General features: G+C 50.1%; 1 protein-coding gene across 5 annotated transcripts in view; it reads right to left on the reverse strand.

Annotated features, from left to right (window-relative positions):
- The window catches only part of VDAC1 (voltage dependent anion channel 1), a 600,174-nt gene that overhangs the window by 326,806 nt on the left and 258,830 nt on the right, over positions 1–14,538 (reverse strand). For all 5 annotated transcript variants that reach the window (XM_077473900.1, XM_077473896.1, XM_077473898.1 and 2 more), the window contains one exon: positions 4,241–4,310. In XM_077473900.1, the coding sequence (XP_077330026.1) occupies positions 4,241–4,261 (21 nt within the window). In that variant the 5' untranslated portion in view covers positions 4,262–4,310. Of the gene's footprint in view, positions 1–4,240; positions 4,311–14,538 lie in introns of those variants that run through there.

Consider the following 14,538-nt stretch of genomic DNA (forward strand, 5'->3'; position numbering starts at 1 on the left):
GTCCGTCCCTAGAGTACCGGTTATCAACTGAGAAGTCAGCCCAGTCCTCCAGGAACCCAAACCCCTCCTTACTACACTAGATCTTCAGCTGTGTGATGGGTGGCAGGTGACGGTCACTGATTGGCTGTGCGATGGGTGGCAGGTGACATTCACTGATAGGTGTTAGGCCACTGACGGTAATGTTCACAAGAGGGGTGATGGTCACAAGACGGGTGACAGGCCATGGTCACTGATGGGTGATGGATGACAGGCGCAGCGGTGTCGGCCACCGATGGGTGACGGTCACTAATGGGCAATAGGCCACGGTCACCGATGGGTGACGGGTGCACCGATGACGGTCACTGATGGCAGTCTCTTATGTGACAGGTGCACTTTATGGGGTGACAGATGACAATGGGGTGGCAATGGGACAAGTGTGGTGTTGGTGCAGATACTACAGAACACAGATCTGTAACTCACTGCTCCTGGCTCTTCTCTCCTCACACTGGAAACAGTGTGTGAGGAGGGAAGATCCAGAAACAACCAGTCTGTGTTTACATTTAGTGATTTGCTGTGAATGGATCACAGCCAACCACGTGGTAAACAGATGCCACCCAATGGCTTTTCACCCCCGTCACTGACGAGCGGTGTCTGGGTGACACACCGCCGACAGAACAGGGCTGCGCACACGCAATCGCGCGCATGCCCTGTTTAAATGGATAGACGTCATAGGAACAAGAGCCGCGCCGCCCAGCCGTCATATGAAAAGCGCTTAATTGGTTCTGGTTTAAAATTGTCACTAGTATATGTGAGTTAGGGATCTTAGAATGTAAGCTCCTTGAGGGTAGGAACTGATGTGAAATGTACAATATGTATGTAAAGAGCTGCGTAAATTGACGCGCTATATAAGTACCTGCAATAAATAAAACTAGACGTGTTTAAGTGCATTAAGACACATCAACGCTTGCACATTAATTCTGCTAAAAGTTGCTCCTCCGGGACATGCTGGCAGTTTTTTTTTTCTGCCTCTAAATGCCTATGTGTCACTTTGTATTTAAAAGCATACCTGGTACAAGAAGCAATATCATTTTTATTTCTGCTGGCCTGTTTGTTGAAATTACACTGCTTCCCTGACTGCACACGTATTAAGTATTTCTGGGTGTGTTGAATACCTGCTCATCCCTCCACCCTCATTGATTTCTCCTGCCTGCTTTTATTTCACTATAGAAAGTACAAGCTGGTGGGAGGAACCACAACAGGTGGTGGGGGTATCAGGTATTCTACTGATTCAACCAAATTCTTGCAGTGGCTAGACAGTAGCAAACGGTGGCATTTCAGTCACTGGGCAATCATATATTGCCTGTTTTATCAAATGCATGCTTTTAAAATATAAAGTGTAAATGGGAAAAACTTGCACGCTGCTATGTGATACCTCAACAAATTAAAACATCAAAGAATATGTATATACAAATAGCTCAGAAAATGTTGCTTGTGAATAGCTGTAACCACTTAGGAGTGCACTCAAAACACACAAAATAAAATTGAGGAATATTGGTGCGCTTGTTCAAAAAAGTGAAAAACACCAAGTGGATAAAATAAAATCCAAATGCAAGGTACTTAAATGAAAAAACAAAACAAAATAAAAGTGCAAAAAAATTGTCCAATTGAAAAAAAAAAATGGGAATCCTGCTGATACGTCTGTGAGGAAATACCAAGCCAAAACGTTATTAACCACTGTTAATTCCAACAGGTCTAAGCATCACTCAGAGAGAACAAAGACATCCATGGTGCAGTATTGCCAATTAAAATAACAAATTGATTAAATATCTGCTTACATGAAAGATAACAGCCCTGAGGAAGTCACGTGACGAGTGACAACACGTTGGGTGGAGCCTTGTGACGTCACTTCTTGGTCTATTGAGTACAGAAGCGTGGTGAGGAAGTAAGCAGATATTTAATCAATTTGTTATTTTAATTGGCAATACTGCACTATGGATGTCTTTGTTCTCTCCAATTGACAGTTATACAAGAAATCTTATTGGAGCAATCCTGCTTAGACCTGTTGGAATTCACAGAGGTGATCCTATGATGTGCTGACCCCACGACCATATTTGAAATAACATTTTGGCTTGGTATTGGAGGGTGTCACCGCAGACGAATCAGGATTCCCATCTGTTATTTGTAGAGCCTTATTTGACCTCTCGGTCATACCTGGAGGTGAGCAGCCAATCTATACATTTATTGGTGGTGGCTTCTTTTTCCTTGATTCCTTTTGTTGTCGGGTTGATGTTTAGTCCCCTTCTATGAAGATATGGACTTACCAGTCACTGTTTACAAACATATTTATATATATAATTATATATATATATATATATATATATATATATATATATATATATATATATATATATATATATATATATATATATTATTTATTTGGACATATTTTTGCACTTTTTTTTTCATTTAATATTTTGCATTTGGATTTTATTTTATCCACTTGCCACCATTATTCCTTGATTTATTTAACTATAAAGTGCCACCTCACCAAAAATCTTTTTTTTACATAGTTCCGCTTCTCAGTCCTTAGATGAGGTGTCTGCATTAGGTTTGACGCCGAGGGGCAGCAGAGGAGGAAGCCTGGGGGGAGCAGAGGAGGACTCGGAGGGGGGAGCAGAGGAGGACACGGAGGGGGGAGCAGAGGAGGACACGGAGGGGGGGAGCAGAGGAGGACACGGAGGGGGGGAGCAGAGGAGGACACGGACGGGGGGAGCAGAGGAGGACACGGACGGGGGGAGCAGAGGAGGACACGGACGGGGGGAGCAGAGGAGGACACGGACGGGGGGAGCAGAGGAGGACACGGACGGGGGGAGCAGAGGAGGACACGGACGGGGGGAGCAGAGGAGGACACAGACGGGGGGAGCAGAGGAGGACACGGAGGGGGGGAGCAGAGGAGGACACGGAGGGGGGGAGCAGAGGAGGACACGGAGGGGGGGAGCAGAGGAGGACACGGACGGGGTGGAGCAGAGGAGGACACGGACGGGGGGAGCAGAGGAGGACACGGACGGGGGGGAGCAGAGGAGGACACGGACGGGGGGGAGCAGAGGAGGACACGGAGGGGGGGAGCAGAGGAGGACACGGAGGGGGGGAGCAGAGGAGGACACGGAGGGGGGGGAGCAGAGGAGGACACGGAGGGGGGGGAGCAGAGGAGGACACGGAGGGGGGGGAGCAGAGGAGGACACGGAGGGGGGGGAGCAGAGGAGGACACGGAGGGGGGGAGCAGAGGAGGACACGGAGGGGGGGAGCAGAGGAGGACACGGAGGGGGGGGAGCAGAGGAGGACACGGAGAGGGGGGAGCAGAGGAGGACACGGAGGGGGGGGAGCAGAGGAGGACACGGAGGGGGGGGAGCAGAGGAGGACACGGAGGGGGGGGGAGAGCAGAGGAGGACACGGAGGGGGGGGAGCAGAGGAGGACACGGAGGGGGGGAGCAGAGGAGGACACGGAGGGGGGGAGCAGAGGAGGACACGGAGGGGGGGAGCAGAGGAGGACACGGAGGGGGGGAGCAGAGGAGGACACGGAGGGGGGAGCAGAGGAGGACACGGAGGGGGAACAGAGGACGTCACGGAGGGGAAGCAGATGGGGGCACGAAGCAGATGGGGGCACGAAGGGGGAACGAAGGCGAACAGAGGGGGACTAGAGGAGATGGTGGGGGACCTTTAGGAGCATGGAGGTGGACACGGGACAGTCAGGGATGGTCAGTGTGGGCCATTACAAGCACTGCTCTCCCTGTAAAGATTTCAATAAAGCAGCTGGGGAGACCAGTGCTTGTAACGGCCCCCACCATTGCACCGATCATCTCCTGACTGCCCAGGTATCAGATCAGGCATTGGAGCATTTGCACGAATACAAGTACTTGTGCAAATGCTCGGTATCGGCACCGATACCAGTATCGGTGTGACCCTACCGTTTTCTTTCAGTTCATCTGAAATGAAAGGAAACTGCCTTTCTGGCAAGATCAATGAGTATTATCTGCATTGCTGAAAATATTCTTAGATTGAAAAACAAAACAAAAACAAATGTAGCCATAACATCTATGGACCAATAAACTATAACATATTACATTTTTTAGTATTTAGGTGTTTTTAGGCTTAGGGATCCAATTCTGATCAATTTCAGCAGAATCTTTGGGGAATCTCTACTCTTTATTTGCCATTTAATCAGCTAAAATAATTCACCCCTATATTTACAAATAGCACTTACCATATCCTTTGGTGAATACATCCCTGGCAGATTTTCCTAAATCAGCGTAAGGTGGAGGTATAGCCATTTCCTACAGAGAGAAATAGGAAAATGCATTCTTAATTATAAGAATTCAAGGCTAGGTTATAAAGAGAAAGTCCGTAGAAAACTAATGCAGATGGAGAGTTTTTTTAACTCCTGACAAATCCTTTACAATATAATATCAACTGAAGTAGGAACGGTGCAGAGCTGTTAAGAGTCTTAGCAAGTTAAAAGCATTTGATTATATTGACCCCCCAGCCATCTCATATGCAAATAGAAAAAATACTATGTACATATCTTAAGTGACTTCCAGCAGGTGTGTAATGTCATGGCTCCTCCGTATCTCCCTCCCTTTTTAGTCCAGCGTCACAAATTGGCAGTCCTTACTACTGCATAGAAAAATGTTCACGTAGTGAGGTGTGAGCAGTACTGGTACCTTAGGCCATCATGATGTACCCCAGCGGCTGTGTCTGACAGGCTGGGCTTACAGAGAATGGCATTAATGGCGTAGGTCTTTCAAGTGTCTTTCAACTAGAGCTCTAGAATTGGACAAAAGAGCAGAATGTCTGCAGGGCACAGCACTGTGAATGCATTTATTGCAGTAAAAAATAGGATTTTTTGTACTCACCGTAAAATCCTTTTCTCTGTAATTTACCGACCGACACAGCTCCTCTCTGTAAGTAAATGGGTTGTATAGCCTGCCATTAGGAGAAACTAGGCAAAATTGTTACACAATACACAGAACTTTAATCCCGCCCCAGGGGGATGGACACTGTGCTATCAACCCTTCCCACTGCTCCTAGCAGCTTCAGTACGTCAACAAGCAGTATAACGTAGAAAAAAGGAGGGGTGGGTGCTGTGTCGGTCAGTAAATTACAGAGAAAAGGATTTTACGGTGAGTACAAAAAATCCTATTTTCTCTTATATTCACCAACCGACACAGCTCCTCTCTGTAACTAAATGGGACGTCCCCAAGCAGTGCCAAATGAGGGGTGGGAAAAACAGCATAAAAACTTCATCCACCATGGCAAGTGGGAACTAGTGAAACTAAACCCACAAAAAAACAGCAGTGTGTGGAAAAACACCACGATATAACCGGGTATCCTCAACAGGAGTGATCCCCAAGACCGCAACATTGTGGAAGTAATGCAACAGTGCATTAACCAAAACAGTACTGCGTTTTTATCGAAAAAAACAGGAAAAAATTAAATTGCAACTACACGGCCGCCTGCAAAACTTTGCGGCCAAAACAGGCATCTACCTTGTAGAACTTGGTAAACGTATGGACAGACGACCAGGTCGCTTGGTGTCGGAAGGCCCAAGACGTTCCAATTACTCTTGTAGAGTGGACAGTGACTGGAAAGGGGGGCACCTGCCCCTTCAAGTCGTAGGCTTGGACTACAATCTGTCTGATCCATCTGGAAATGGTGGCCGACGAGACCGCCATGCCCCTCTTAGGACCAGCCACCGAAACAAACAGTGAGTCTGACTTCTGAAAGGAAGCTGTGGCAGACAAGTACACCTTCAGAGCCCTAACCACATCTAGAGCGATGTGTGATGGCCACTAGAAAGACCACCTTCTGTAAAAGGGTCAGCAGAGGAATCTCCCTGATATTCTCAAACGGCGGCTTCTGAAGCGCCGACAACACCAGGTTCAAATCCCATGGAGGTAACGGAAGACGCACCGGAGGGAATACATGTCGCACCCCCTGAACAAAGGTACCCACTAATGAGTGAGACACCAGGGGTCGTTGAAAAAAAGACAGCCAGAGCTGAAGTCTGCCCCTTGATGGTGCTCAACGCCAACCTCTGGTCTACACCTTGCTGAAGAAACAGCAGGATCCTGGAGATAGAGAAGGAGCGCGGATGCCACCCTTTCTCCTCACACATGGAGATGTAGGCCTTCCAAGTATGATGGTATATCTTCCTGGAAGAAGATTTACGCGCCCTCAGCATAGTTGGAATCACTGAGTCCGACAGACCCCGGTTCCTCAATACCTGTTTTTCAATAGCCAGGCCGTTAAAGCCAGCGATGGTAAAGCAGGGTGAAGGATTGGACCTTGAGATAGGAGGTCCTCTCTCAACGGCAGTCGCCAGGGAGCGTCTGCCACCAGGCGCACCAGGTCTGCATACCAGGCTCGCTGAGGCCAATCTGGGGCAATCAGGATTACTGGAATCCCCTCGGCTTCCACTCTGCGAAGCAGACGTGGCAACAGTTTTAGTGGAGGAAAGGCGTAGATCAGCTGGTACTGATCCCACGGAGCCACCAGCGCACCTGACACATCTGCAAACGGATCTCTTGTCCTGGACACAAATCTTGGCACCTTCTAATTGAGCAGGGAGGCCAATAGATCCACATCTGGTGTGCCCGGTTTCAGGCACAGTAGCCTGAATATCTCCGGATGCAATGCCCACTCTCCTGGGTCCAGCATCTGTCAACTCAGATAGTCCGCCTGCCAATTTTCCACCCCCGTGATGTAAATGGCCGACAGGGCCAGAACGTGTCGCTCTGCCCACCAAAGTACGTGAGCGACCCCCCGAGCAGCGTCTGAGCTTCTTATTCCCCCTTGGTGATTTATGTACGCCACAGCTGTGGCGTTGTCTGACTGTATTCTGGTCAGACGTCCTTGAAGACCACGTCGACCACGTGTGGAGGCACAGCCTGGACGCTCTCAATTCGAGCAGATTGATCGGCAACTTAGATTCTTCCATCGACCAGAGGCCCTGAGCTGACTGAATCCCCATCACTCCACCCCAGCCGGACAGACTGGCGTCCGTAGTGAAACCCATCCATTTCAGAGGAAGGAACGATTTTCTGGCCTGAATCACCAGATCAGGGAGTTCCTGACTGGCTGGCTCACCTGGATCTGCCGATCCAGGGACAACGGAGATTTGTCCCATTTTGTCAAGATCTCCTCCTGCAGGAATCTGGTGTGGAACTGGGCATAAGGTACAGCCTCGAAGGAGACTACCATGAGCCCCAGCACCCGCATGCAAAAGCGAAGTGATTACCACTTGCGGTTCATCAGTAGTTTGACCGCAGATCTGAGAGTCAGCAATTTGTTTGAGGGGAGAAAAAACCTTGCTTCCCTGGAGTCCAATAGTAACCCCAGGTACTTTAGATGCTGAGTCGGAACCATTACCAACTTCTTTAGGTTTAACAGCCACCCAAAAAGCTTGCAGGGACTGCAAGGTGATCGCCACATCCTCCTCTAATTCTGAGGCGGACGAAGCTCTCAGGAGGAGATCGCCTAGGTAACCCACGATCGCGATCCTGTGTTGTCTCAACAACGCCAATACTGGAGCCAGTACTTTGGTAAAGACTCGGGGGGCTGATGTCAGGCCAAAAGGAAGAGCCACAAACTGGTAGTGGGCTTCCCCGACTGTCAAATGCAGAAAATTTTGATGCCGAAGGCATATGGGTATGTGCAGGTAGGCATCCTGAATGTCCAAGGCCCCAGGAAGTCCCCTTGATGGAGTGCAGCAACTACTGAGCAAACTGATTCCATTCTGAACCTCTGTACTTTTACAAAGTGATTTAGAGCTTTTAGGTCCAATATTGGACATACCCCTTCCTTCTTGGGAAACACAAACAGATTTGAGTAGAACCCCTGGAAGCGTTCTGATTCCGGAACCGGTACAATCACCCCCTAAGTCCCTCACCGCCCCCAACAGGGCCTCCCGGCAAACCGGGGACAAGGGTATGCTGGAGGGAAAGAATCTGTTTGGCGGCCAAGAGAGAAACTATCTTGTAACCCGCGGAAATCAGATCGCAGACCCATTGGTCTGATAACCGGGAGGTCCAACGGGCTGCAAACTCCCAATGGTGGCCCCCCACCTGAGACATGGGTGGGGGCAAACCTTCATCCGGTAGCATCTTTGTTCACAGGCTTGTTAAGCTTGCGGTTCCAGGTACGCTTCTGACTGCCCGTGGGCGTCCTGTCAGGCTGGGGGCGTTTTGCCGAAGTACTGGGCGGAAGAAAAGGCCGCTTGTGAGTGGAAAAGGAGGGCCCTTGCTTGCGGCGTGGCTCCTTAGCCTTCCTGGCCTGTTGGAGTAGTGTACTCTTACCACCCGTGGAATTTTTAATAATGTCATCCAACGAGGCTCCTTCAGGGCTTTCTTGGATGCCTGGTCAGCAGACCAGTATTTCAGCCAAATGAGGCACCTCAGCACCACAGCTGACACTGAGGCCCTGGATATCCAGGGCTGCGTCACAAATGTACTTAAGGCCTTGCACTAGTTGGTCTGCTAGTTCCATGCAGACAGGGGAGGCATTCTGCTCTCCCAATTCGTGGTGCAAAAGTTTTGCCCACTCAGTCAGTGTCTGCAACACCAGTGCGGATGCCAGTACAGGTCGCATGGCTGACCCCACAACCATAAACAAGGAACGAGCCACTGCTTCGGCCTTCCTGTCTGTGGGATCCTTGAAAGCAGGAGTCCTCAACCGAGATCGTGGTTAACCTAGAAACTGGAGGGTCCACGACCGGAGGAGCCAATCACTTTTTGAGAAGGCTTTCCTCAAAGGTGTAACGCACCGCCAAACTTTTGGGGACGGAAAAGGTCCGTTGCGGGCAACCCCATTCCCTGTAGATGAATTTGTCAAAACAAGTCATATACGGGAACACCTTAGGTGAACGCGCTGGCTTGCGGGACCTAAAAGGGACCGGTACATCAACAGAGGAATCCGCTGGCTACTGAATCTTCAGGGTATCACGCACAGCTGTGATAAGTGCTCCAACAAGCGCCTTGTCGCACCCGGACCCGGACGGGGAATCATCCTCACTGTCCGAACGGTCCTGGTCAGCCACGTCTGATAGAGTAGGGGTCTCCAGCCACAGCAGGGCCCGAGTCTGCATCAGAGCTCTCCCCAGAGGACAGAGGGGGCAGGGGCCTCTTACGTGCACCTTTCCTGCCCTGTGCCACCTCTATCTCAGCAACATAGGAGTCAAGGACTGCCGTCAGTGTGTCCATGCGCATTGCGCTAACTGCAGGTGACCCAGTTGCTATAGCCTGGATTTCGGGGGAGGAAAAACACCAGTTTCTGAAGCCATGATAACTCTAGCCTGTCTGCCACCTGCAAGGGGACGTAGAACAGTGAAGGTCCCACCCTCCTTCTACGTGTGGGGGGGTTACTTAGCGCTAGACCCACCACCCTAAAGCGTTCTGTGATAGCCACAGCAGTGCCTGTAGTCCCTAGGAGGTTCCCAGTTGCAGAGATGAGAAAACTGTCAGCAGCAGCAGCAGCAGCTCCCACCAGCAGTGCAACGATCTGCAGAGCAGCTTCAGCGTTCAGCCAGAGCCATCCAGCGTTCTACACATACACAGTGATACAGGAAGCAGCTAGAGAAAGCACATGTAATGCTGCCACAAGAGAGCAGCGGTGAAAAAAGCGCTCAGGCTTTAAGAAAATGGCCGCCAATGTAATCAATAGGAATCCTAAGGAAAATGGCTGCTGAAGCTCACTAGGGGAATTTATAGCTTTCTCAAATCCAAGATGACCACCGGAACAGCGCAATGCGGTAACAGAGCAAAAAATAAAAACGTGATGCCTACGAACAGTCAAAACAACCTCCATAAACATGTTTTTGGGACCCCCAGATCTGGACCAGGACCAACGCCAGCCGCACAGACCCCCACAGGTGAGAAACAGTGACCCACACACACTTCGCAGCACATGCAGCCACCCCTCAGAGGGGGGGAAAGGAGGGGTGATAGGGACTTGGGAGAGAAGATAGGGAGGTGAGGTGGCCCCCGAATCGACCCCCCAGGGAATGCCCAGCTGCTCATCCCACCGAAGCAGGGAGAGCCATACTTACCAGTCCTGAAGAGCTGGGAGGCATTCCATCACAGACCCACTCCCGGGCAGTTACAGGGTGGCTGCTGGCCTTGGTATACTGTGATCCAGACATCAGTAGCCAGGTCATATGTATACACCGGAGCATTGAAGCTCACCGACCACCTCTGGAGCTGAGGCCTGTCCTGGCCTGCCGAGCCTTAGCTGCGGCCTGCTCACGCTCGATGGCTGGACTGGGGAGACTACAAGGATATCATTAACCAGCATGTCACCCAGCCGGCAGTTGATAGAAGATCTCAGGATCTTTCATCTTGCGCAAAAAGCAGCAAACCTGCAGCAAAAATATGGACCGAGAGGCCCGCAGGGTTTCCTAGGTCATTCTCCTTGCTAGGCAAAATAAAAACTGAAGCTGCTAGGAGCAGTGGGAAGGGTTGATAGCATGGGGCCCGTCCCCCTGGGGCAGGATTAAAGTTCTGTGTATTGTGTAACAATTTTGCCTAGTTTCTCCTAATGTCAGGCTATACAACCCATTTAGTTACAGAAAGGAGCTGTGTCGGTCGGTGAATATAAGAGAGCTGTGTTTTTTTTGTTTATTTATTTTTTAACATACTCAACAGGGATATACATTAACAAATCGTATATCCAAACCCATTCCTACCCCCCCCCCATCCCATTCTTCGACCCTTCTTTCTCCTCTTCTCCAAGTAATCTTAATCTCACTATATTTCTTTGTTAATTTAAACTTTTTCCACTTTTCCCATCTCTTAATGAATCCCTCTCTAGTATCCTCGTGGCTATGTCTTAGATATTCCATTTTATATATCTCTTATTTTACCACACCACTCTCTGATTTTTGGGCTACTTCCTTTCCATTTCCTCGGTATCAAGCTTTTTGCAGCGTTCATCAGATGTACAATCATTGAGTTTCTATATTCTTTTATCGGACTATCTACCCCATGTCCATGGTTCCTCATGCATATCGATATTAGTCATTCCCTTGATATAGCTCCGTATTCCTTCCAGTACATTCAAATTTTGGGGCAACCCCATCATATATGGGCCATGGTTCCCGTTTGTTTCCAACCTTCACCAACACTCTGTTTGTCCTATTTTATATTTCCCTAGTGTTTCTGGAGTTCTATAACAGGAGTTACGCCTTTAGAAATTATTTCCACTATCCCATTATTTACGGATGATCTATGTACCAGTTTCAGGTTTTTATCTACTTCTTGGTTTCTTCCTCGTTTCCCTAATTCCCTCTCCCAATTTTTAATAAATGTCGGAATTTCCAGCTCTTCCACTTCTATCAAAATTTTATATATCCTAGATATATTCCCACTTGTTTTTCCGATGGTACATAATTGCTCTAGCCAGTACTTTGGTAAAGACTCGGGGGGCTGATGTCAGGCCAAAAGGAAGAGCCACAAACTGGTAGTGGGCTTCCCCGACTGTCAAATGCAGAAAATTTTGATGCCGAAGGCATATGGGTATGTGCAGGTAGGCATCCTGAATGTCCAAGGCCCCAGGAAGTCCCCTTGATGGAGTGCAGCAACTACTGAGCAAACTGATTCCATTCTGAACCTCTGTACTTTTACAAAGTGATTTAGAGCTTTTAGGTCCAATATTGGACATACCCCTTCCTTCTTGGGAAACACAAACAGATTTGAGTAGAACCCCTGGAAGCGTTCTGATTCCGGAACCGGTACAATCACCCCCTAAGTCCCTCACCGCCCCCAACAGGGCCTCCCGGCAAACCGGGGACAAGGGTATGCTGGAGGGAAAGAATCTGTTTGGCGGCCAAGAGAGAAACTATCTTGTAACCCGCGGAAATCAGATCGCAGACCCATTGGTCTGATAACCGGGAGGTCCAACGGGCTGCAAACTCCCAATGGTGGCCCCCCACCTGAGACATGGGTGGGGGCAAACCTTCATCCGGTAGCATCTTTGTTCACAGGCTTGTTAAGCTTGCGGTTCCAGGTACGCTTCTGACTGCCCGTGGGCGTCCTGTCAGGCTGGGGGCGTTTTGCCGAAGTACTGGGCGGAAGAAAAGGCCGCTTGTGAGTGGAAAAGGAGGGCCCTTGCTTGCGGCGTGGCTCCTTAGCCTTCCTGGCCTGTTGGAGTAGTGTACTCTTACCACCCGTGGAATTTTTAATAATGTCATCCAACGAGGCTCCTTCAGGGCTTTCTTGGATGCCTGGTCAGCAGACCAGTATTTCAGCCAAATGAGGCACCTCAGCACCACAGCTGACACTGAGGCCCTGGATATCCAGGGCTGCGTCACAAATGTACTTAAGGCCTTGCACTAGTTGGTCTGCTAGTTCCATGCAGACAGGGGAGGCATTCTGCTCTCCCAATTCGTGGTGCAAAAGTTTTGCCCACTCAGTCAGTGTCTGCAACACCAGTGCGGATGCCAGTACAGGTCGCATGGCTGACCCCACAACCATAAACAAGGAACGAGCCACTGCTTCGGCCTTCCTGTCTGTGGGATCCTTGAAAGCAGGAGTCCTCAACCGAGATCGTGGTTAACCTAGAAACTGGAGGGTCCACGACCGGAGGAGCCAATCACTTTTTGAGAAGGCTTTCCTCAAAGGTGTAACGCACCGCCAAACTTTTGGGGACGGAAAAGGTCCGTTGCGGGCAACCCCATTCCCTGTAGATGAATTTGTCAAAACAAGTCATATACGGGAACACCTTAGGTGAACGCGCTGGCTTGCGGGACCTAAAAGGGACCGGTACATCAACAGAGGAATCCGCTGGCTACTGAATCTTCAGGGTATCACGCACAGCTGTGATAAGTGCTCCAACAAGCGCCTTGTCGCACCCGGACCCGGACGGGGAATCATCCTCACTGTCCGAACGGTCCTGGTCAGCCACGTCTGATAGAGTAGGGGTCTCCAGCCACAGCAGGGCCCGAGTCTGCATCAGAGCTCTCCCCAGAGGACAGAGGGGGCAGGGGCCTCTTACGTGCACCTTTCCTGCCCTGTGCCACCTCTATCTCAGCAACATAGGAGTCAAGGACCGCCGTCAGTGTGTCCATGCGCATTGCGCTAACTGCAGGTGACCCGGTTGCTATAGCCTGGATTTCGGGGGAGGAAAAACACCAGTTTCTGAAGCCATGATAGCTCTAGCCTGTCTGCCACCTGCAAGGGGACGTAGAACAGTGAAGGTCCCACCCTCCTTCTACGTGTGGGGGGGTTACTTAGCGCTAGACCCACCACCCTAAAGCGTTCTGTGATAGCCACAGCAGTGCCTGTAGTCCCTAGGAGGTTCCCAGTTGCAGAGATGAGAAAACTGTCAGCAGCAGCAGCAGCAGCTCCCACCAGCAGTGCAACGATCTGCAGAGCAGCTTCAGCGTTCAGCCAGAGCCATCCAGCGTTCTACACATACACAGTGATACAGGAAGCAGCTAGAGAAAGCACATGTAATGCTGCCACAAGAGAGCAGCGGTGAAAAAAGCGCTCAGGCTTTAAGAAAATGGCCGCCAATGTAATCAATAGGAATCCTAAGGAAAATGGCTGCTGAAGCTCACTAGGGGAATTTATAGCTTTCTCAAATCCAAGATGACCACCGGAACAGCGCAATGCGGTAACAGAGCAAAAAATAAAAACGTGATGCCTACGAACAGTCAAAACAACCTCCATAAACATGTTTTTGGGACCCCCAGATCTGGACCAGGACCAACGCCAGCCGCACAGACCCCCACAGGTGAGAAACAGCGACCCACACACACTTCGCAGCACATGCAGCCACCCCTCAGAGGGGGGGAAAGGAGGGGTGATAGGGACTTGGGAGAGAAGATAGGGAGGTGAGGTGGCCCCCGAATCGACCCCCCAGGGAATGCCCAGCTGCTCATCCCACCGAAGCAGGGAGAGCCATACTTACCAGTCCTGAAGAGCTGGGAGGCATTCCATCACAGACCCACTCCCGGGCAGTTACAGGGTGGCTGCTGGCCTTGGTATACTGTGATCCAGACATCAGTAGCCAGGTCATATGTATACACCGGAGCATTGAAGCTCACCGACCACCTCTGGAGCTGAGGCCTGTCCTGGCCTGCCGAGCCTTAGCTGCGGCCTGCTCACGCTCGATGGCTGGACTGGGGAGACTACAAGGATATCATTAACCAGCATGTCACCCAGCCGGCAGTTGATAGAAGATCTCAGGATCTTTCATCTTGCGCAAAAAGCAGCAAACCTGCAGCAAAAATATGGACCGAGAGGCCCGCAGGGTTTCCTAGGTCATTCTCCTTGCTAGGCAAAATAAAAACTGAAGCTGCTAGGAGCAGTGGGAAGGGTTGATAGCATGGGGCCCGTCCCCCTGGGGCAGGATTAAAGTTCTGTGTATTGTGTAACAATTTTGCCTAGTTTCTCCTAATGTCAGGCTATACAACCCATTTAGTTACAGAAAGGAGCTGTGTCGGTCGGTGAATATAAGAGAGCTGTGTTTTTTTTGTTTATTTATTTTTTAACATACTCAACAGGGATA

The sequence above is a fragment of the Lithobates pipiens genome, unplaced genomic scaffold (genome assembly GCF_037356315.1).
Source record: "Lithobates pipiens isolate NorthernLeopardFrog02 unplaced genomic scaffold, aLitPip1_a1.2 Scaffold_8, whole genome shotgun sequence".
Taxonomy (NCBI): domain Eukaryota; kingdom Metazoa; phylum Chordata; class Amphibia; order Anura; family Ranidae; genus Lithobates; species Lithobates pipiens.